This window comes from Zerene cesonia, chromosome 3 (genome assembly GCF_012273895.1).
Source record: "Zerene cesonia ecotype Mississippi chromosome 3, Zerene_cesonia_1.1, whole genome shotgun sequence".
Lineage (NCBI taxonomy): Eukaryota > Metazoa > Arthropoda > Insecta > Lepidoptera > Pieridae > Zerene > Zerene cesonia.
The window spans coordinates 8,301,443-8,327,263 of record NC_052104.1 but is presented as its reverse complement, the minus strand read 5'-3'; the positions used below and the strand labels follow the sequence as shown (position 1 = coordinate 8,327,263).

Sequence of the window (25,821 nt, the reverse complement as noted above, 5' to 3'; positions counted from 1 at the left end):
GTATAAAGTATCCCTTAGTCGCCTCTTACGACACCCACGGGAGGAAATGGGGAGGTGCTATTCTTAAACCGGCACCCCGCGGTCGATGCGGTCGGTGATAGAAATTTATTTGAAGTTAAAAAATACCCAGGGAACTTGTCCATACCTCACATTTACATTTCTTGTCTAAAGACCGAACCAAACCTGAACCTTGGTGAAATCCCACAATTCCCAAAGTCATCCCTCTTGTCATACCTTATACCTCACCTATACATAGTGGCAACCTAAACCTTGATAAAACCCTACAATTGTCACAGTCATCCCTCACCTGTACTTAGTGGGGAATAGCTCAACAGTAACAGCGTTAGTGAGTCCGATACACGCGCCGCACATCTGGAAGATCGCAAACAGCACGACAGCGGCCTGGCTGTGCGCGAGGTGCGCGCCGATGCCGCACAGCCCGGTGCCAGTGAGGATGGTGAGCAGGATCAGCTTCTTGCCCATGAAGTCCACGAGGAACCCCACGATGATGTACATGGAGCAGAACACGAGGCCAATGTAGATGGAGAGCTCGAAGGTCGCCGTGTTCATTGTGTCGTCGCAGATGGTCTGCACAGTGTGGTATTAAGAATTAGAAAACCAATAAACCGATAATACTTTATGTTCAAATAGTTTTATAGAGTTAAAAGTAAAAATAAAATACTTATACTACGATTCTTCGTATGGGTAAAATTTGGTACGAACGGTAGCCCTTGATGAAAAATTTTTGAGAATAGAAGAAATTCGATCACGAGGTGGGATAAGAACCCACGAAATAACTATTGCTAGAGAACTAAAAATTAAAGTGATTTCTTGGTACTTAATACAATAATTAGAAGCAAAACTTTTTATTGCTTGCAGAATCAAAAAAAGTACCCTCATGTATTTCACCCTTATGACATGAGATACAAACAACTTCTTATTCGACATAACAAGGTACACTTCTGGGACTATTACAAAGTTATTAAATTTAATTACTGTAAGCTCAGTTGTGAATTTCTCATAATATCTAATGGGCTCTACTTTTTGTTATGTTTATATGTAAAACGACGTTTCTAACATTCTAAGCCCTAAAGCATGGTTAGACAGAATGTTTTGTGTATTGAAAGTGAAGGAAAAAATTCGCATTAATACAAAATTTCGTGTTAGGCCTTTTTTTTAAACTTCATTAAATATTTATTTTAGAAATCAATCTCTTTAAAAACATAATATGTTATGTACAGAATTTTTTTTTTACTGTTTTATTGTATATAGAGGTTTAAGACGAATGCGACGAATCTATAGAAGCTAGTCGTTTCTTCTTACCTCAGTACCGTTGCTAGGAACTTTCTGATGAGCGTTCAAGATGTCACAGATTCTAGTCTCGCTTCCTTCATGGTTGGCCACTGAATTCAATATTGTGGGGAACCATACATAGAAGCCGTTAGTTCTGGAAAAAATATGCTTTCATTAGAATTATTGTCTTTGAAAATATAAAAGTGACCAGAAGAAACTATAAAATATTTACAAAATAGAAACACAATACCAGTGAAATATTAAACAACTACAGTGGCATAGTATTTTCTTGTGTTTGATTTTACGTGCTGGTTCGTAAACCAGCACGTAAAATCAAACACAAGAACAACCCCGTAGGGTTAATGAATAAATCGCGTCTTTAATTTCAAAACTAAAGTGGCAATTATGTATATGTATATGTATTTGTAAGTATTTTTATTATTACTTGTTGGTTTTAGCGAAAAACATAGAATTTAGTGGAAAATAATTCTATTTAATAAAAATCTAGACCGCTTTTAAATTATCAGAACTAAACCAAATTAAAATGGGACCACATGGAGGCACCAGATTACAAATAACAAATCGAAATGATAACTCTCTCCTGACTTCTTCTGTTTAGAAGTCGGCCAATGAAGATAACTTATAAGTAGTCCAAAAGGAATGTGGAGGATGGAATCGATCCAAACAGGTCCGCATCAAATCAAACAGAAATCCATGTAATAGCTAAGATATAAAGACTCACGTGCCAAACAATCCGAACTGTATGAAGCAGATCAGGAAGGTCCACTTGAGTAGCGGCGGACGAAACAGCGGCTCGGTCTGATCGCGCATGGACTTGAGCACTGCGGTGAGACTGTTGCTCTCCATCGCTTTTACTGCCTGTGTCTCTTCTACTAGGGATTTCACCTGTTTACATAAATGATTTCATTAGAAACATGAGTTGATTCAGTGAGTGAAACGTGATTAAAACATTGTGGGACGAAAAATGTTTATAGGTCTTGCATTGTTTGATGCACGATACAATATTTAATTATGTTTAATTCTATTAATGTTATAGTTACACCGCCACCTCAGATGTTACTCTATTTATTATAGACATTTGTAAAAAAACAACAACAAAAAAATTCAATATTATTCGTTCTTAATTATTTACATTCAGAGGTATTTTTGATGAATCATGGCTATACCGATCAACACCACGAAAGCTCTTCCATACCTTAACTACTGCTTTGGGGTGGTCTAGTTACTGTTGTATTATTTTAACAATAATAAATAATAATGGCGAATGGAAATACTTTAAAACTAACCGGATACGTATCCTGCGGCATCCTCTTATTGACGGAGTACATTTGCCTCAGCACCTTCAAGCAGGCCTCTTGCTGGCCGCACGCGTTCAGGAACTTGGGGCTCTCCGGCGCGAAGAGCAGCAGCACGAAGCCGACCGCCAGCGGCAGGTTGGACGCGATCACCAGGAGCCGCCACGAGCGGTACGTTATGTTGAGGAAGCTTATGGGCAGCGAGATGTTGATGGGCAGGATTAGCCAGGAGACAGCTGAAAGTTTTAGAAGTTGTATTGTGGATGGGACTACTGTATTTTATAATTTAAGTGACAATTCTGATAGAGAATATAAATCAGGAGAAAATGAGATGATGTTTAGGAAATATGCTTTTGTACACTGGCTGTTCGCTCCAGCTTTGCCCATGGTAGACAGATTAGTTTATCGTGAGTATGCTTCCAATGACGAAAGAATTTTTGAAATCGGTCCACTAGTTTTTGTGTATAAATCTTACTAACATACATACAAAACTAATTTTTGTCTTCAATGTTAGTTTAGATTGGTTTAGACAATATTGTTCAACTGAATATACAATGGCGGGTATATACAAAAATTTTCAATTTTCATTTGAATATCACCTTTTTTTGTTATTTTTAAAAAACACGCACTGATAAGTAACAAGAAAACCATAAGAATAAAAAGAAAGTCATTTGTTGTATTATACATAATAATTGAAACATAAATAATTAAGGATTATTTTCTACCTGGTAACACAACGGTTCCTATTCCAACGAAGGAGGAGCCGAAAGCTACGATTTTGTCTCTATGACGGATGTTTGTGAACTCTCCGAGATACGTGTACACGACTGACGATGGACCCGCCATGCTGGAATAAAATACAAGGATTCTCATCAAATGTATGGAAAAACAAGTAATTTTCAAGCATTTCAATACTATAAAACTAAAAATTAAAAGTAATTTTCACATATCTATTACAACCTATAGTAGAATCATTAAAATTTATCTTTAGTATTATCTAAAATAACAATAATTAATTAGATTTAGTAATTAAATATACTCACAAGACAGCAGAGGTGAACGTCAATATAGCAAAAGAGATGATCTCTGGAGAGAAGCTGGCTAGCACAGCGAAGACGGCAGATATCAGCATTGAGAACAGCATTACGAAGCGACGGCCTTTGGTGTCAGCAAGCCAGCCCCAGAAGTACGAAGTCAGGATAATTGCTGTAATGATATGAATAATTTAAAACAGAAATGAAAGAGGTTATATTTCGTGACATTTCCCATTTAATTGAAGCATTTAAATACAGGCGGTACGATTCCTTTAAATTTATTTTTCTTGTTGCATAGTTTATTTAATATATTAATAGAAGTATTATAATCAAAATCTAACGTTTATCCATCCATTGTATTTTACCGAATGCATAACACATATTAGTGCATAGTTACCGATAGTGTTAAAATAAATTCGTGTAAAGTTTTGAGAAATATTTCGCATTGAAAACAATCAAAATAGCAATAAGTACTGACTGTGCGTTTGTTGCTCTTTCACGCGAAAACTCCTGAACCGATTGCAATGAAATTTTTTACGTAGATAGCTGGACAACTGGAATAACATATAGACAACTTTTTATCCCGATATTCCTACGGGATACGAACTTGCTTTTTAAACTTCCAGCACTATTGAAACAGAATATCAGTCGTCATATTTAAGATTTCAAATTACCCGAAAAAGGTATAGCTGCTAGCCAGCCTCTTTGTTGCAGAGTAAGATTCAGGTCACATTGCGCCGCTGGAAGCACGTAGCCGAGCGAGAGGCTCTGCATGATAACACCCATGAGTATCAGCCCGCTCAACAGCATGTGCAGGATGTTGTAGATACCGAAACCTGTAAGTATAAAGAATAGTTATTGTCCTTAATGGTAGTCTTGCTTAACACGTGGTCCTACTATAACAGTTAGCCCTGAACCAGTGTTACAGAAACTTTCTCTGTACCTTATACAGACCTTATATTTGTATTTTACACAACTGTTTGATTTTCTCTTTACTGTATTTTTATTTTGTCCCAAATGAAGGTATGAGTATGTCTGTTTGTAACAGGTTTAATTACATGCAGTATCGAATATATGAGGTTGCTTTTTGTGTCAAACACCAACATCATTTGAGAATGGAACAGTGTTAGAAGTTTATTTATTATGGGTTTTCCCAAAAAATTCAACTCCATAATTAGTTGTAGTTAGTCGTACAGAGTCATAAATCAATAAAATAAAATCACAATGTAGTTCTTTAAAACAATATCAATAATTAAGATTATAAATAACGCGGTGAAGACAATCGAATATTATTTAGTCATACTACAATTGATGTTGATCTAATAATTAAGAAAGTAACTGGGAAATCTATTATACTATTATGTCTCTATATGCTATTATAACTCAGTATACTATTATAACCGCTTAATGAATTTGGACATTTTTTTTTATTAAATTAAAGCGATAAAAACTGAAATAAATATACAATAACTGTACCTATTTCACTTATTGTTCTCGCTCGTTAATATTATGTGACATATCAAGCAGAAAGTAATTTAAGATAATACGGTATAAAATGTTTATGGTTTAGTCTCCAACAAAATAACGTAATTATATTTTATTACATGTTTTTCGCCTATATAAATATTTTCTTTAAATAAAATAATCTTAGCAAACATGGTTATATCTCACGAGAGTAAACGACGGACTTTCCCACCGTAATATTATTGTAATATTATCATTGTTAAATATTAGATTACTGAGACATATATTATGTCGCATTGTTTGTTGATGTCTTATTTTAAATCTGTTAACAACATTGGACGTTTACCGTTGTGTAAATTAATTTTAGAAGGTACTGTAGGAAATTATGGCATACCCGTCGTTTTATATTTGGGTATGTTTTTGTTATAAAATAATAATAATTATCAACTTATTTATATAAAAAGCACGAATTCCAGTTGTGAACGTGGATTTTTTGCAATTAAAGCAAAATAATTACGTTTATTTATTACGAATACGATTTAAGCCATATTCAATTTTCGAAATATTTCTGACATAAAATGCTACGAACTGAAAGAACTATTGCAGTTTAATCATCTAAACATTACCTTTGATAAACAATATGATTAGGAAACAAAATATTTTAGAAAATCTCAAGCAAATATGCAATCTAATTTGTAACAGTTAAGGTACACAGTGGTATGTTTTTGTTGAAGAAATACGTTATTGGAAAGAAAGACAGCCAAAAATATACTTCTATATTTATAAAATAATTAATAAATAATAAATAAGATAACAATATACTTCTATATTGTTTTCTTATATAGTATAGTAGCAGTATATAGTACTAGCTGCACCCTGCGGATTCACCCGCGTAATTCCGTATCCCGTAGAGATATCGGGATAAAACGTAGCCTTTATGTTATTCCAGTTTTCCAGCTGTCTACGTACCGAATTTCATTGCAATCAGTCAGCAAAGTATAATAGTATAATGGATAGTAGGTTGCCTGATGATAAACGCTACACTACCCATGAACATTTTCCGATTAAGGTCTAATGAGTAAGAATTGCCGAATTTAAATGATATGGGATAAATATTCTTATTTCCATCCCCATTGACGAGGATATAAAGGATATAATTGGAAAGGGTCTTCTGTGGGAGTATGGTACCTTCTCAGGTGCGATCTGGCCCAAATCTGGGAGGCCTATTTCCTTCTACTCGCCCTTCCCAGTCCATTTGTTCTTTGCAGTCATCAATCCTTTCCTTACCCCTTAAAAGCGGGCAGCGCATTATCAGAGGTCTGAGCATCTGCGAATGTTCATGGGCGGTGGTGATCGTTTACCGTCAGGCGAACCACCAGCTCAGTTGCCCGCTATGACATAAAAAAAAGCTTGCCGAAGCGTGCTCGACTCCCACATTAAAAAAATTTATTCAATTCCAACGTATGTAGCTGTTTCTATTCACAAAACCTTTTTAATTATATGAAATATTTCACACATTTTGTATATGCAGATGCACTGTTAGCCATAATGCAATTATTTATTTTGCACGTTTTAAATAAATTAAACTACACAACAATCTGGCATGAGGTCGTTCAGTTTTCAAAGAAACCAAACCACATTGACTTAGTTAATTTACATGATTATCGAATTATATTTAATAATGTTAATACGATTTTCTTGTTTCAAGTGATTTATGATGCACTTTATGACTTGAAAATAGGTTTCCCATTAATAGTCAACATGAGTATATATTTGTTACAACTGCAATGACGTAAACTTTACGTCGTAAAGGATCATAGTGATCTTACATGTCGTCGAACATTTTGGGTTTGCTTTGGTTTGACTTTTATCATATAGTTTTATTGCAATAGATTGTATACAGGGATAATAAGGAAACCGCTGATGATCTCGTCCCTGATAGCAGGTTAGGCGTTAGCAGTAGTAGGTGATACATCATTGGACACTGGACAGTGGAAATCCGACATAACCCAGGGCCCATTTCCCGGAGGCGCTGAGAAAAGCATTTAGCATTTAACAATAAACTATATATTTTTATGGTTTCCATCGCTTACCATCAGGTGAACCACCAGCCCAGGTATCCGCTTAATAATAAAAAAAGAAAAGAAAAAGGAAACCCTTAAACACTTGTGCCTTAGTTTAAGACTTAATAAAATAATTCTATGAAAATAATTAAAACACTTTTAGTGAAGGGTAATTATTGATTTTCATAAAAAATAGAACATCATTATTCTGAATTCAACAATACAAAATTAATTCAACGATGGTTTTGATTGAAATAAAGGTCAGTTTTATTCAAATGCACTTCGCATTTGAAAAAGCAATTGCATTTTTTGTATGTGTTTTTATTTGCGTTTAATATTCATTTGTAAGCCTTGACCTAGAACACGAAAAACATATCAGTTGTTTACAAGATTCTAATCGATTTTCTGAAGTATCAATCCACCTCACATGATATGTATCGACATAAGTGCCCCCCATTAGCTTTTATCGTTGAATTCTGATAACCTAGTGAAAACTATGAATATGATTATATTGCGTAGTTCTTATAAATGTGCATATTTATAATAACGCTGGCTGCGCCCCGCGGTTTCACCCGCGTGAGTCCGTATCCCGTAGGAATGTCGGGATAAAAAGTTGCCTATATGTTATTCCAGTTGTCCAGCTGTCTGCGTATCAAATTTCATAGCAATCGGTTCAGTGGTTTTTGCGTGAAAGAGTAAAAAACACACACAAACATCCTTACAAAATTTCCCATTTATGATATTAGTAGGAAAGTAGGTTTATAAAGCTGAAGAGTTTGTTTGTATTGAGGAAGGCTGAAGGCTATATATGTACCACGAGCGAAGTAGGAGCGGACCGCTAGTAAAACATAACTTCAACAGCACTCGGGTTTAAACGCACGGTACATAAAAATGGTAATTAATGAGTAATTTATCAAAGTTGCATAGTAATAAAATTAATAGTATAATAAAGGTTTAAATTATAACTAACATCACAGTCTTGTTAATATGATATTAAAAAGCATAAATTAATTAATATCATATTTACTCCAACACAATCATTATTATAAAATTTGGTGTGGATAAGGAGTGCCTGAGGTAGGTGTGGATAGCTGTCCATATCACCCAGGTCTGCGCCACTCGGATGCTTAATCTATAATGTATATATATATATATATATATATATATAAAACAAGTCGCTCGTCCCGGCTCCGCTCGGATTAAGATTCCTGTTACATCCCAAGGGAGCATTTAATCGGAATAAAAAGTATCCCATCACCCAAATTAGATCATACCCTGTCTGTATACCAAATTTGTTCAGTAGTTTCAGCGTGATTGACGGACAAACATCCAATCAAACATACTTTCACATTTATAATATTAGTGTAAGAGAGTATTTTTATAATAATATATCTTTTACCTAATTATATTACAATTTTTCAAATTACCACTATAGAGCACGATACGTATTACGTATCAGACTACCATTCAAAATAAATGCGGAAGTAATACATTATATGCGATAGTTATTAAATCTTGTTGATGACAATTATTACGATAAAATTACTCTCATCTAGTAACCATCTCCATATCACGTATTTAGCATCTAATATTACATTATCTTGTACAGATGCACTGGATGTTATTACAATTATTAAACACGTTATCCAACTATAAATATTTTAAGATTATAACAAAGTTTTTAGAGTTAAATTTTCTTATATTTTTACCCGTGTTCTTTATTTTGTTTAGCACTATATTTACTGTGACTTAGGCTATAAATGTATCACGGGCGAAGCCGAGCCGAACAAGTAATTATAATAAAAAATAGAAAATTATGTGAAAATCCAGTGGTATTTATTTCTAATTGACGTCACCAAAAAACGAGGGATTTTCACAATTCGATTATATTTTCTTGTTTCGTTGCCCGAGACTCCGTACGTTTTCAACAGAACGACGTGATTTATTAATCTGTGTTTAATTGTATTCAGAGTATCTAAGAAACTGATTTAAGAATTGAATTTTCGCTTCCCAGAAACCATTGACCTTTTTTATAAAACATAATTTATTTATTTATTTAAATAAAGGCTTACCAACTAGATACATAATTTCTTGTTAAAACTATTAAAACATTAAACTATACATCAACACATTAGTACTTATGTATCTAAATTACAGGTAGGCACAGCTTTACCAGCATTTAAAATAAAAATAAAAATTTGATGTACAGCTACAAATATTGAAGTTTAATATAATTAGCTTAAGGCATTCAAAATTTTTATACCTACATTTGAACTATTAAAAGTGCTCCAAAGGAGTCTAGTTCGATTACGTTTGAGCTTATTCCATAGCAATATAATTACACCGTTCAACCTGAATTAGTATCTAGTTGAGCAACTTCCAAAAAAGGCGTTATATAATCGTAAAAACGTATATTGCGTCCGTGACCAGCTATTCTTTAATTGCTGAATTAATACATATGTTTATAACTTTTTTGTTGCATTAAACATTCGACCCTTCTAGTCTAACCTTTTAAACAAACTGCTAGTTTAAAGAGGTTATAGTAGACAGAAGAGACTAATTTGGTAAAAGTTTGCTTGGCATTGGAAACAATCGTACTATTAATTCTCCTACTAATATTATAAATGCGAAAGTTTGTAAGGATGTGTGTGCGTTTGTTGCTCGTTCACGCAAAAACTACAGAACCGATTGCAATGAAATTTGGTACATAGACAGCTGGACAACTGGAACAACATATAGGCAACTTTTTATCCCGATATTCCTACGGGATACGGACTTACGCGGGTGAAACCGTGGGGTACAGCTAGTTTTACATAAAGCATAGCGACAATTGAGCTAAAAAAACGTTTATGAATAAACAAATTCATCAAACGTCATATAATCTTAAAACACACTTTAACTAATGTATGTTAAAAAAACTACTTTACTAGTACTAGTAGTAGTAGTTATTTTCAGGTGGCCCCCCTTTTTGAAAGACAAGTAATTTCATATCCTGTTTCCTTATGCCAAAAAATTAATGGCATAGGTGATATATTATTGTATTGTATATACATGGTATTACTCGTTCTATGTGAAATACACAACAAAATAATAATTATGTGTGTAAAATCTGACAAAAAAGTGATAAAAAAGCGAGAGGGTTATAAACGATAATCTTCATCGGCTGTTTCGCAAAGATAACGAGAAATCGAGGCAGACCCTCGCGAAATGTGAATAACAATTTAATCGGCCTTTTACAACTTTCATACTTTGCACGGGAGGATAATTAAGATTATGTTATCTATACAATAAATTTCCCGGTTGCTAGCCGCTTGTTTTTTATTCTGTGATCTATCAAAATGACGTGAGTCTTGACAGAGATAACAATGTTTCATCACTTACACTGGACATTGGCGCAGTACCTCTAGTAGAGAGATTGTTGATATTTTCTTAGCGTTTTTCACTTGTATGTCTATACTTGCCTTTACTTTCTTAATATATGTTATGTCAAAATTAGAAAACGTTAAATAATAAAACGTCCATTATTACTATATATACATGAACAAAGCAAGGATGATTAAAGGGAGGATAATTATGATTAACCAAAAGTTAAGTCGCCTCTCAATTGTCAGAATTAAATCAAATTTAAACGAAACCACAGGCATGGAACCAGCTTTCAAATAAAAAAAGAATCGTAGAAATCAGTTCACCCAATATAAAGTTTTGACGTAAAAAAAAAAGTATCTTTGATTTGATAAGCTTCTCGTTTATTTGAAGTCGGTTGAAAACAAAACGTTTATTGTTAGAGGATGTCTTATGCTTAAAATTTTGTACTAACAGAAAGCACAGAATAGAGAAATAATTAGTAGGTATAACAATTAATATCCCTATTGTTATATATTAATTATATATATTTTTAACTTTGAATGGACATGTATTTTTTAAATTATTATTACTTTTTATTTTATTTTAATTTTAACTTTTGTAATTAGGTTTTTGTGAATTTCTTTTTGTAAAATTGTTATAAAATGTGATATTGGGTCCTTGTTACCCCGAAATTAAGAATTTATTATTATTATTATTATATATCTTTATCATCAGAAATTCCGCGCGGCGCGTTATTCATAAATCAATCATCAATCAATTAAGAACCTCATTCTTTGAAGTCGGTTAATTATCTTGATATAGTCTCTAATCTCTATAAATCCAACCCCCAATGTCTTACTGATATTAAGCATATTAGTCGTGATAAAAAGTTATCGTGTTTTTCCGATAAAAGCTAATAATAAAAGAACGGAAGGTTCTATAAGTACACTTATTTTTATCAACGCTTCTTAAAAATAGAAGATTATACAATTTACAAATAAACTTTTAATCGTTAGAAAATTACGAACGGAATTTTTCATATTTTTTGAACGATTTAGCGTGTGGTTGTTAGTGTTTTTTTTAAAAACAACGCTGTGTGTTAATGACTACATCGTTTGCATATTACGGTCATGGGCTTGTGTGTGATAAGATAAAATTAACATCTAATTCTTATACGCGATGCCATAAAGCATATGGCATTGTTTATAAAGCAATGTTATTTCGGCAACCGAACGTAGTCTATGAGCTTGGAAATTTTACTTAGAGATATATTTTGATCGGGTATTATTTTCTTATTGACAAGAATTACCATACCTTTTTAGTTATATCCAAGATTTAGGTTATATTTGAATAATATACGTCGACATATGTTTAGAATCTAGTGGCATATATAAATAGGCTTGTAGCACTCATTTTTTAAAACGGTTCAATAGTTCGTGAGGTTCATACGAACAGACTCTTCAGCTTTGTATTATTAATATACAATCACTTAACGTGATGCAAGAATTGCCGATTGGAAGGATTTTCATTGAATAGAATTCCCATATAATTCCGAATATGTTTTTATTTTATTGTAAGGAGTAAAACAAGAATATCTAATGTTGAATAAATTGGATATTTCATACAAAGGTTAGTTTTCCATTAAGTGAATAATAATATGTTCGGTATCATAACATTTAACAGATCTATAACTTATAAAAACCGAAAAAGTAAAAAACATTACGATGTATTTTTTACTTTTTTATAATATATCAGTATAATAATAATCAATTATTTATTACAATTTGCTAAAACAATAATTTTTTGATTGACTTATCATAAATAATTAAATCGTATAGTTCTGGTAAGTGATTAAATTTTAAAATATTACGAATAGGTGTAACAATTCTTATTCATAATAAAGGATAATAACTGTTTTACTTCTTAATTACTTACGAGACAGTTATGTTGAACAGACATACGACTGTTGTAATCTTTACATTGTAATTTTGAAGTCAATAATTATTATTGTTTATGGCGCAAATAGAAATAAAACTTGTCTCTACTTAATAAGGATATAAATTTGGTATTTATATATTGACAAGACAATCTATATTCATTGCTTCTATTGGTGTGAAAATCATTTGTGCATTAAAGACACGTGACTGTTAACACCGCCTCAATAAGAAATTATGAGATCTTAATAAGAAAAAAAAATCTTGTTCAAAAAATAAATGTTCCTAAGGCGAGGGAGGCTTGGAAAAGAAAATGAGTCTTTAATGTGTAGTCCGTTTGACTTGACATATAAAACATATGGAAGATTTTTTTTTTGGTGGCAGGAACGCTCATGATTTTTTTTTTAATATTTTTTTTTTGACTTACCCGTTGCCAGCATCGCCTCGTCGAGTGTGGCGATTGACGGCACAAGGAACTTCCCCTTTTTCTCCATTTTTATGTTTGACACCAAGTCGCTTGGCTGAAACAAAAAGTACTTATTATATTTATATACTATTTTTTATAAGTTGGTTTTTAACTACGAGGTAAATAAAAAAAAAACTAAACATCTCAAATCAAATAATGAATTAGGCGGAGAAATAGCAAGATCCAAAATGTATCTTATTTTTTCAGTCTCACATTTCGTCTTAATTAATAATTCAAATCTTGGACAACAATCCTAAGTCAGTTAAAAATGATTTTATTTTAGTTTTGTTTTGTTGGGTATGCTCAAATTCAGGAATCAGAGCAAGTTTAATCAAAATTGGTTGGACAGTTTGTACGCTAAATATATAGCATTTATAAGGAGTACAGCGTCGCACAAGTCCACGCCTCCACACGCTTTTAAACGACAGAATCGTTAAATTCCATTAAATTTTATTAATAATCTTATTTGTTTTGACAATAAAAATTCCCGTTATCAAAGTGCAGTATTGCACATAAAAATAAATGAGCATTCATTTATAATTAACATAGTATCTATCAAGATAAATACCTCTTGATAAGCAGATAAAAATAAAATAGAAAAAAGAAGTAATAAGAAGTCCCTTGAAATCAATATAGATAACCTATCATATGTTTTTTACATTCATATTGCGTATAGGACGAAAATACCCTTTCTCTTCCTTGACCAGTTGCTAATCGTTCAGTTGTGTTATCAATTTATTAGTGCTTAAAATAATTATTATTGTAATCTTTTGTTTCCAACGACGATTGATTTATTTTAATACGCTTTGTTTTTACAGCATTTCTTTAATTAATTAAGATTAAAATGATTTTATTTACTATGTGGTGATTAATGAACATTCGCCATAAATAAGCATTTAGGTACTCACGTTAAATTTTTTTACAAAAAATATTACTAGCATCCCCGCCTACTTAAAAAATACATAAGTATTATGGTTTCTTCTATACGTTATATACGTACGTTTTATGATATATAAGGAATAACGAAGGAAGTTCTTCCATAATATAGGATTTCTTTTTTTCTACACTGTTGATATAATATGCTCTAAATAGAGAACCTTTCAACGTTATGAAAGCTTCGGATAAAAATATTATGTTAGGGCGCAGTTAGTGCTTCATTTATAGAAAGTCTTCATTTTAATTGTAACAAAAGTTTTATTTTATCACTTCAATAATTTAAAACGCAATTTAACTATCATTCACTTATATCTGCTATCAATACTTCTAGTTAAATAAATGTATTGCTTTCGAATCATTTGTAAACATATACGAAAGAAAACTTTTTAAATTATTGAGACTGACTTGACTGACAGATTTTTTTTACCAATCAGCCTGTGTGTGGATGTGATTATATTATGCTTATTTCAATACTGTTTCAATACGTTTGTAATATTGCCATTTATACAAGATAATTGACTTTGTGCCCGACCACACAAACATAGGTTTAAATATTTATAATAATAACCTAGATATTATAGCATTATGCCCTAAATTAATGTATCGATAGTGTATTATATAAAAAATAATAATTTTTCAAATAAATTGTTTTACCATAATATTAATATGGATTTGCAGTCGGGGAAAAGTTGATTCCATTAAATGCCATTATTTTCATGAATAATTTTAATCAGATGACAGTAATCACGACATATTTTTTAATATAAGAGAACTGTTCTTATGACGGGTCAACGGTCCCGTGATCTTTTGTGTTGATTCTGAAGATAACACGCCTAAAGCATGTGAGTGTCTGAATAAAAAAAAAAGAAAGTGTATTACAATATATTATAGGATGATGCTAATTTGATACATTGTTCAAAACATAATGCTACAAATATTATACGATTTAATAATAAGGTGGATTCAATAAAAATTATATCGCGTATTTTATTTCTAGTTCTGACGAAAATTGCGCATACGTATTAAATACTAAAAATGTATATAAAAACTATATACACTACCATACAATTGACACACACACCCGCATAAACTCTTTTCTTTATTGTTACGGCCGGATTTCGACCACATTGGCGTACACTGGTTTCGTAACCCGGGACTTTCGGGTTAAAGATTTGTTGAACAACTATTTCAAAGGGGCGGCCAATTTATCATGAATAACGACCGTAATTGTATGGAATACTACACATAACTCGCAATAGGTAAATACAGTTGCGCAATAGCATCGAGGTAATAAAAAATAATTAGATCACATAACTACATTAATAAATATTGTATAGTTTAATTTAGAAGATAATGGGTATTACAATGAATTTTTATTATTAAGGAATATTCGTATTTGTAGGTATATATTATGTATTTGATGTAGCTGTTAGTGTATGCAATTACGTAATATATATCTAATTGCATATAGTGTGACCTGATATTGAAATAAGTTGATTTCACTTGATCCAAATCTACAATGTTGTAGTTAATTTTAAAATTACCAGGAAATTAAATCGTGGCTTTATTTCTAAATAAATTTTCCTCCTAAAGACGTATAATTTGATATGTATTTCTAAGTGTTATGGACGTTTGATATTTATCGTAATTAAAGCTACTTAAATAAAGAATGATTGCGAATTTTATATTTAAGACATGTGAAGAATTGGTAATACTAATCTATAATATAATAATATTATAAATGCTTAATATTATTTAATTATATGAAGCTTAACAGTTTGTTCGTTTATTTGTTTTAATGTGCTGATCTCAGGTTGACAAATTGCATTTCTTTCGTGTCCTGATGTCTAAATATTGACGGGTTCGGTATCGTTATTTTTAGATTTGAATATGTAATGAAAAAAATATATATATATTTTATATGAAGAAATGTACATATTTGTAGAATTTTGTAATAAATTACAATATCCGCTGTGATATTGTATTATCATAATTAAAAAAGCTACCAAAAATATATTTTTTTTAATTAAATCAGCAACTCGTGTTTTATCTATTCTTTTTTTATATTTATATATTTTGTAGTATAATTATTTTGAGATTGCTTTAAAAAAAATAATGAATTAATACGCATATTATTTACTGGATTTATAACGGGTTTAAATTTATTTAATAGATCATTACATATCCTAATTTTAATTATTTAATATTTTTTTACTTAATTTTTATAAAAATAAAAATAATCCTTATTAATTATAATATCAAATGTATAATATTTTTTAAATGCAATATTTTTTAAACTTACCTTTCTAATTTCGAGTTTTTCAAAGACAATTTCTCGGCGCGTGTGCTCGCACGCTGTTGGCGGAACATAGACAGTTTTCGCGCGTTTTTTATTATTTTATATCATGACGAACTACGAAGGGTATTATTATCATATTATACTATGATAACAGCCGACGCCTTTACATTAATTTATCTAATTCCTTTCTCCAAGATAAAACTTCTAAACTTCAAATTAGAAATTATGACATTTGTTTTATGTTTCACGGAATAGTTTAAGTTATCATTGTGACCTCAAGTATGTGATTGAATAAATAAAAAAATGGAAATTTACAGCAATCTTACGAACAATTGATAGAATTATTAAAATATCATTGTTGCACTACGGATTTAATTCTTGTATATTATCTCGAATATCGGTTAGGTTTTACAGCGTTCGCAGTCCAACGCGAACTACGCGGAGCGAGTGTACTACCTGTCCAAGAAAATCATAGATTCACGTAGTTTTTACTTCAACGTCATAACATAATATCTGATATTTATGATTTTACAATTCTACGAAAGACTCTTAAAATTATAAATAGAAGTTTCAGGGGACATGGGTGTCGCCAGAAGGAGGGGTTTAGAGGCTCAATTAAGGGTTACTTTATGTTAACTCGCTTTAGTTTCATACTTTTACGAAACTCAAATTTGACCACTCCCACGTCACCAAATGTAAGCACGATAAGCATGTCATTAGAGCTATTGCGATAATTTTAATTTGTTTTATTATTTTTTGTTATTTATTCGTGTTGTTACATGATGATAGAAACCCGTTAATCTCAATTGTGGCTTACACGCAGTTACCGGATAAATTATATAGATATAAAGGGTGACTTATTTGTGATGTAAAGTATCATATTATCTGTGGTAATATCTAGCTAAAATTTGGTTAGGTACTTCGTTTGCCGCTTGATATCTCCCTGGTTGAAGCTAGGATATCATTTGGCGCATTCGTGTGATTTTTAATACGATTTTATTATCTTTAAATTGTATGTTTGTATGTAACCTTGGGTTTTAATTTTTACCCACTCTTATCAGACGGTAATAATTTCACGAGTTTGTCTAAATATCTTTATTAGGATGGCTAGGACTCCCCCCACTCTTATAAAGTGGGAGGAATCTCACATCAGCATATCACTTAATAATTTAATTGATTCTATCATTGGAGTGGGTCTTCTAGTTTTTGGAACGCTTTATTAATAAATACAGTAAGCATAAAATATCGGTACTTATGGGTCATGTTTTATTTTTTTATTAACGTCGTCCACCAATGTTTATTTATAAATTAAAATTATAACGCATAAACGAAGAAGACACTAAAGTCGTACCAGTTAAGCGAAATTACGCACGATTTTTTATTATCTACCACCAGATAAAATACATAATACAGTATGGTTGATATGTTTTCATAAATCGATTTATTATAAACTATTAAATGTGAGTCACATAATCAAAGGTTCAATAAATTTCTTCGACATATGATTTCTTTATCTTCCGATTTTTATATTTAATCGTCATTTTGTTTTTTTATTATTAAAAGATAACATTTGTCTTTATTATTGTCTTTTTGAATGCATATTAAATGCAACTGTCAAGTGCATCTTGAGATGAGCGATCTGACAGCCTTTTTTTCTAAACGAAAAAAAAAACTGTCAAACTGTACCTACAGAAGAGCTGCATCTAAAATATATTTTTTGAGACATTTATCATGATTTCTTTGATATACCCTTACATTTATAAATGCGAAAGTATGTTTGTTTGTGTTATGTACACGTCGCAACGGAGTTATTTCATGATGTATTTAAATTGTTGGATTGTACGTGCATAATATTTTTGCTGAATTAGCAGTTTTAGTACCTACGTCAATGCTGTCGCAGTAAAATAAATCTCATGGGATTAGACAAGTAACAATAATCACTGTCCGCATAAAATATTACAATTCATTGTTATTATATTATTTGAATATTTGTTAGAAAGCGTCCTTTGACAGATTTCGTGAGATTATTTGTTAATTCACACATAAAATACGATTAAAATAACAGTGCTTAAAATAATGAAATCACACCCAAGCGGGTAACTCGAGACATAACGGTGCTTTAGGGTTTAATCTCAGATTTACTTCGTAAGTTGGGGAAATAAATTACATATTTACTGTTACGGGCTTCTCTTTCAGAGTCTTATCGAAATAATTTTTCCAATGATAAGTTTAAAGTTTTTTTTAATTTTATTTTATGTCTTCATTGTCTGTTTGTATTGATTGTTTTTTTTAATCTATATCCGATTGTTACATATACGTTAGCCCTGGTGGTTTGCGTTAATATAAGAATAATTTAGAATTAAGTCCCTCATTCATTTATTTATTCTGTAATGGAAAATGGACATATGACCTCACTAGCTGTAACCCGCGGCGTCACTGGCGTGGTAAAAAGTATCCTATATGCTAATCCAGACTATAATCTATCTCTATACCATATTTCATATAGGTAAAATAAGCCATTTTCGAGTGAAAAAATAACAAACATCCATACATCCATCCAACAATACTTACAAATGTTCGCGTTTTTAATATTTATAGGAAGTAGGGTTCTGTGCAATTGTCTGGTTAATTGTTATGTAAATGGAAAAAAGTCTAGATTTTCTTACAGTGTACAATTTTTTATGTATTAGAGACGTTTTTTAAAACAACTACAGTAAAAATAAACGGTATATTGCAGTGTTGGTTAGTGCATTCGATTTATCTCTATGGAGTTTATTTGCTTATTTTAGAAATATTGAAAATGAGAAATGATTTAGTATGAAGAGTTTTGGTTATAATTTTTTATAATTAAATTAAGAATACTGTAGAATTACTTCCCCAATTCATTAAAAGTATAATAACTTTATGAATTGGGGAAGTAATTCTACAGTAAAAAATGTTCAATACCCCTCGACCCCATTTAATGATGACGGATATCATTAATTTGAAATTGCCGTAGTGTATTTATCTGACGTTCTCAAAAAGCGCAGTATGTTCTCAATTTGAACGTTTTTTTTTTGGTTGTTAGTTACTCAATATCTCCGTGTATTATACATCGTTTTACTGAATAATAAACATGAAAGAAAACTTCACTAGTTCCCATTCGTTTTGGTATAGTTAATTTGAGGTTATATTGATACAAACTTGGTATTGGAAGAGTTATGTTCTATTTGAATCATATATCATAAAAGCATTATTGATGTTGGTAATTTCATACTAAGGAATTCGTTATTCTATTTAATTAATATTTTAGTACCTGGATGACCGAGCTTTGCTCGGTATTTTTTATTATAATTTTAAAAATAAATTATAATTTGTATCATAAATGTGTTTTTTGGAAATTATATTTAAGTATTATTATTCGCCAATAGATGTCAGGAAGAGTCATAATAAATTGGGACAACTTAAACGCCTCCTATTTGTTAAAAAAGTAAGTTTAAGTCGATAAAACACGAATAAAACACGAATATGACATTTTCTAAAAAAGATTCCTAGCTAGATCGATTTATCGCCCCCGAAACCCCTTATTACTAAATTTCATGAAAATCGTTGGAGCCAATTATATATATATATATATATATATATATATATATATATATATATATATATATATATATATATATATATATATATATATATATATATATATATATATATATATACAAGAATTGCTCGTTTAAAGATATACGATAAGATAAGATTAGACTAATAAAAACTTTTTAGACAATGTACCAAATAATATAATATAATATAATGTAATAATACGTCATGAGGCATTTACAATCAGGGATCGTGCACTGAGAGGCGGCGGCAGTGTCATATATTTACTTATTAATGTAATTTTTAATATAGGTATATCCGTTATATTATTGTCCGACATATGTATTTGTGTGTCGTAATTAACGTCTAACGTTAATTTAATTCTCCTTTCATTCCTACTTCGGAATCTAAATAACACAAGTGACGTCAATGATTATTATGATGTCATCAAGAATTACTAAAAAATGACACATAAATCCTCTGCCGTAAAATTTGATTTAGCATATCTTTACATTTATAACAGTTACATTACAGTGTGTTGTAATCATTTCATAATCTATATATACATTCAGCATGGTACAAGAGCTCATTGGTATACTATGACAAGCCACAAAAATAAACACGGGTGTCGCGATAATAACATTAAATATATTTAGTTAAATGAAACATTTAAATATACGCTTTAATAAAATAATTAACTAAATTGCTCTTATTCAGTATACGCAGGGAAATCATTTAATCTATCGATCCTAATCACGATAAAAGATGACTCGTAATGTTACCGTATGGTCGATCCTTGATAAGTGCGCAAAGTTTGAATTCATCATCATCAGCCCATATAAGTTCCCACTGCTGGGACACAGGCCTCCTATGAGGGTTCAGGCCATAATCCACCACGCTGGCCAAGTGTGGGTTGGCAGATGTCACATGTCGTCGAACTTTTGATTCTTGGACATGCCGGTTTCCTCACGATGTTTTCCTTCACCGTTTTAAGCAGTGGTGATGTTATCTACATGCGCAGATAAATTGAAAAATCAATTTATTTCCTGCACGCTCGCCTGGTCTCGAACCCCGACTTATCGATTTTGAAGTCCGAGGTTCTCACCACTGAGCCGCTACTGCTCTCGTAAGTTTGAATTAAAACTTTTAAAAAGGTTAAAATGGATTCTATAGAAGTCGTTTCTATACAAGCGAATACATATACAACTATAGCAAAGCGTTTTTAAAATTTTGAATAGTATAAAAGGAGTTTTGAGTTAACTGTCATGACTAAATATAAGTTTTCTTGTGCTTGATTTTACGCGAGTTATACATTTAGAAATTAAAGACTTTTTAACGGATTTTAAACGCAGACAGAGTCTGCCCGTGACCACGCTCGCTGTAAAGGTTCGCAATTTTGGGTTAATAATATAATGAATAAATCGCGTTTAAAATCCGTTAAAAAGTATTTATATATAAGTTCCTTAAATGTTATTGCATAATATTCGTCACTGGGTGTTTGTTATTTATTGGGATGAAATAAGATTTATTAGGTATTTTCTTTTTGTTCTACTCGCGAATTCTGGTCGCTGATTCGATCGCTTTAAGACTTTGTGTGTGAAAAGGGACTTTGAAGCATGGCTAAGCGTTTAGTTCTTTATATTTTCCTCATCGGCAACAGGAAAATGACAACAATAATAAGGTGGATCGAAAATAGAATCTAATAAATCAAAAACTGTATATTTCTTTTGCAAATCTTTATTCCCAATTTCCTGTTTACTTTGTAAGAGGATTATTAACGGAAGCGATTATATTTTCAATAATAATAGCCTTTGAAATTGTTTTTTTTTCCCTATCTTTCAAGGTTGCCTGGAAAGAATAGCATTTAACCGATAAGGCTGTTAATGTTGGAAATAATAGTATAGTAGCATAGCAACCCTATATCACTTTTTGTTGGTATTTTTATTTATACTCATTAAATTAAGGATGCTCTTTATTTCTTTACCATTTTAAACGACAAATTTGTTAAATAACATCGTGTGTTTTGGATGTACGTTAAATACTTTATTTGTATACGAAAGTTAGATTTTGGTTTAGTGAAATATGTAAAAAAAGATCTACGAATTAACTCGTAATTTCAGACTGAAACATGGTTAAAGATACAATATTTAAAGCCCTCCATTGCAAGTATTCAACATTATTGTTATATGTATCTTGTGCTTTTTTGGATGTCCGATATCAATCAAAATAGCTATCTAAAACTGGTATTTAAGAGGGTTCGCGAAGTTTGCACCTTAACTTTTTAAATTTCAATTATATATGTGAATAAATTAAGGGTATGGATGATATTACTACGATTGATATAGATCAATAAAAAATGCAAGTGAAAGTCCAAACCTAGTGTAACAGTAAATTGTACCATGAAAATGCAAATCACAATAAAAATAACATAAAAGCCAATAAGTTGATATATTCTGCGTCGATGTAGCTATAAATGAACATTCAAATACATTAAGTTTTAATTTATAGTATATAGCATTGAAATATGGCATAACTGAGAATTTTTAAAGAATAGAAATCATTCTGATCACTAGGCGCGACTGTATGTAGTTATTTGCTCTATTATCTAACATAATATGACAAAAATAAGACAAACTGACAAATTAATTAACAATATAATGCATTCGAAAGTTTGTCACATTGGTAACTTGGATGATATATGCCTACTACCTAGTTTAAATAAAAAATCTATAGATGTTTTTTGTGTTGTTTTTAAATATTTTATTATTCATTTTAGTTAACAGTGAACATGTTTTATCCTATTTTGTTCGTCCTTTGTACCTAGGAAATAATTACGTTTTATTTTATCTGTTTGACAATGGTATCGATAATCCAATATAATATTTAATTGCCGTAACTTCTTGCATTTATCGCGTGAAAGATAGTGACAACCATTTTGGGGTCAAGAACGAAATCAATGGCTATCTTTGAATTAAAATATTTAACTTTAATTACGCCAGTCATACTATTATTGTTTTCTATAATTTAAATAGTTTTAATTGAACCGCTATTGTGAAATAATAAACTGTTTTATGGATGCTCTTATGCTCTTTTATAAAGCTGATTTTAATTAAAAAACCACACAGTAACTCACTATCACGAATGTGTATATGTAATATGCAAATATAAAAAAAATTCTCTGAGGCATGATCATGTTATGATCACAAAAAAATTATAATTTATATAAAGCAAACAAGCAAAAATATATTATATTTCGTTGATAAAACAAAATAAATAATAAAATAACGATGCAAAAATCGATTTTGATTTTTAAGGTATCGTGTAGTTATTCGAGAGTATGTCATTATAATTAACTAGCAGTTCGCCCCGGCTTCGTCCGTGGTACAAATACAGCCTAGGTCACTCAGCGAAATTGCAGCTTTCTAATGTTGAAAGAATTTGTAAAATCGGTCCAGTAGTATGTGAGTTTATCCAAACAAACTTCTTCCTCTTTTTAACACAAAGGACACTTTAATATGAAATATCATAATGTAATACTAAAATCTTTACGTCATATCATAAATTATTGTATGTTTACATCGTTTCATGTTTCGCAATAAGTGACGACCCAGACAAGATAAAACACTAATCTTTTGTTAAACTAACATATTGAAATACCACCACCTCTAATACAGGTACGATAAAAATTGTATGTTTATCAAAATTTTTAATGTCGATATTTCGCCTTTAAAATTTTTGGTATTCATCTAAAATATTCATTTATTTAATTTGTTGATTAATATGTATATAGATAAAGAATAATAATATTTTTTTGCTATTTGCTATTTAATTCGATGGGCTAGTGGTGGAAACTCGGCCACAGCCTATTAAGCACAAAATAATCACACCAATCGGTTGGAAATCCATGGATTTATGGTGAAAAAAACCATTAAAACGAATTGAGTTACACCTTATTATTTTCGGCAATGTCGATTAAAAAGCAAATTAATAGGTGTGTTCGTCAAATACACATTTGAGCGTGTATTATTTATTTATTATAATTTGTATGCATTATTCAATTCATATTTAGGTGCATTACAAAATTTACATTAACACCATTTTCAAAAATATAAACCAAAATATTAAATATAATTTGTTATAATATGTAAACATAACATTAATTTATGTAAAAATTAATAAAATAACTTTTATATTTAATCTATAGACTATATTAAAAAAGAATATTTTAAAAACACACCTTCATTACAATTTCTTTTTTCATCGCGAGATGCCGCTTTAATAAATAATTTCGAATGAAATCAACCGCACGTACACTACTACGCATGGATCATGCCTTAACACTAATTTATATATGTATTTCATTCACTATTTACACTCCAGCTGGATAGATAAGACTTTGTGGGTGTTCTATCCATTTAGATTTTAGATTAAACGCTAATTAAGATCTAGGTTTTTTTGTTTGACTCGTGGAAGCAATTAAAATTTCCATTTTTAGTCAATTTAGTTGGCTATAAGAACTCAGCTATTTTAATTTGTATGCGCGTAAAATACATTTGATTTAACAGACTAAATTCACTTTATGTCTAGTAGTAATTTAAAGTCCTAAAGTAAACTTTGGATACTCTAGCAATTGGTTTCTAAAAATTTTTGGAAAAGCATTATTTAGATTCTAACTCCATGATTTGCTGGGGTCTGTTTGACTTAATTAATAAGGTTTGATTGAAAAAAAATGATAATTTCTCACTATGCAATGAAACTACTATGCTACTATAAAGCAGTGGCAGGCTTACAACATCTATTAAACGGTACATAAGGTTTAGAAACAAGACGAGTGATGGAAAAATGGTTATGTAATTTATACCTGTAATTTAATACTTACAATATCTACGTCACCTGGTTTTAGTTCAGAAAACATCGTGAGAAAACTGTCACATACATTTAAGAGAAAAGTGCAATATATAATTTCTGCCACCCTGCTCTTAGCATACTTGGTAGAATTATGATCTAACATCTTATGATCTCGCGTCTCTCCTGCGGGGACCATTTATTTGTCTGGTAGTGATAGAAGAAGTCATCATCATCAGCCAATATATGTTCCCACAGCTGGGACACAGGCCCCTTTTGAGGGTTCAGGCCACAATCCACCACACTGACCAAGTGCGGGTTGGCAGATATGATTGGTACGTAGACAGCTGAACAACTGGAATAACATATATGCAACTTTTTATCCCGATATTCTTACGGGATACGGACTTACGCGGGTGAAACCGCGGGGCGCAGCTGGTACTATATACTGCTACTATACTATATAAGAAAATAATATACAAGTATATTGTTTTCTTATTGTGTATATGAGACAAAAGATTAAATATGACATAATACAAAACAAGAGTTGAAATATGTGCGTATGTTATGAAATATCTTACGAATTCTTTGTTTATTTAACTTGTTAATTTGATTAATGTGAAATTGTGATAATAATTGATTACACAATTGAAAACAAACAATAACTTTTATTGAGATGGGCTAAAAAACGCAACATGTTGTATCACTGGCATGATTTTGTTGTTGGAGTCGAGCGCGCTTCGACACGAATTGGGCCAGTTCGCTCCGCAGAAGATCGGTGAAATATTAGTGTGCGGGTGCTACCACGTGCTGCTGTGTATCTTGCGGTGAGTAGAAGAGTCGGCGGCCCGAATCATTTTCCTCACCTTTCCAAAAGAGGTAACGCATTTGCAATGGTACTACCTTAGCAAAGTATTAAGGTTTGTCGCATACCATCAGGCGAACCGTCAGCCCACTTGCCCGTTGACATAAATAAATAATAACGTTTTGTTTCGAGATGATAAATTATATTCCCAGCTGAGACAAGATTAATATCATAATAGCTTTACACAGGAGTTCAATATTCTTGATAGGAATGCAAATAAAAAACAGTATAAGCATTATTTTCTAATTGTTGATTTAATTATACTGTACCTGGCAAATAGCATTACAATTTCATCACATTATCTTATCCTAATCAGTCTATAAATTAATACAAACACGCAATAATAAGCAATGAATAATTTCACATGGCAACTTTTTTAAAA

General features: G+C 31.1%; 1 protein-coding gene across 2 annotated transcripts; it reads right to left on the bottom strand.

Annotated features, from left to right (window-relative positions):
* Positions 1–198: 198 nt before the first annotated feature.
* On the bottom strand, positions 199–24,114 carry LOC119839495 (synaptic vesicle glycoprotein 2B-like). 2 transcript variants are annotated; one of them, XM_038365788.1, is made up of 9 exons: positions 16,154–16,219; positions 12,877–12,970; positions 4,318–4,479; positions 3,653–3,815; positions 3,335–3,456; positions 2,601–2,845; positions 2,036–2,199; positions 1,324–1,447; positions 199–588 (listed from the first exon to the last, which is right to left on the bottom strand). In XM_038365788.1, exons 2-9 carry the CDS (start codon positions 12,941–12,943, stop codon positions 304–306), a joined length of 1,332 nt encoding a protein of 443 aa, XP_038221716.1. In that variant the 5' UTR covers positions 12,944–12,970; positions 16,154–16,219; the 3' UTR covers positions 199–303. The 2 variants fall into 2 exon arrangements, with proteins under 2 accessions (XP_038221716.1, XP_038221715.1); XM_038365787.1 differs by lacking the exon at positions 16,154–16,219 and adding an exon at positions 23,967–24,114 and having other exon boundaries at positions 203–588.
* Between the last annotated feature and the right edge of the window lie 1,707 nt (positions 24,115–25,821).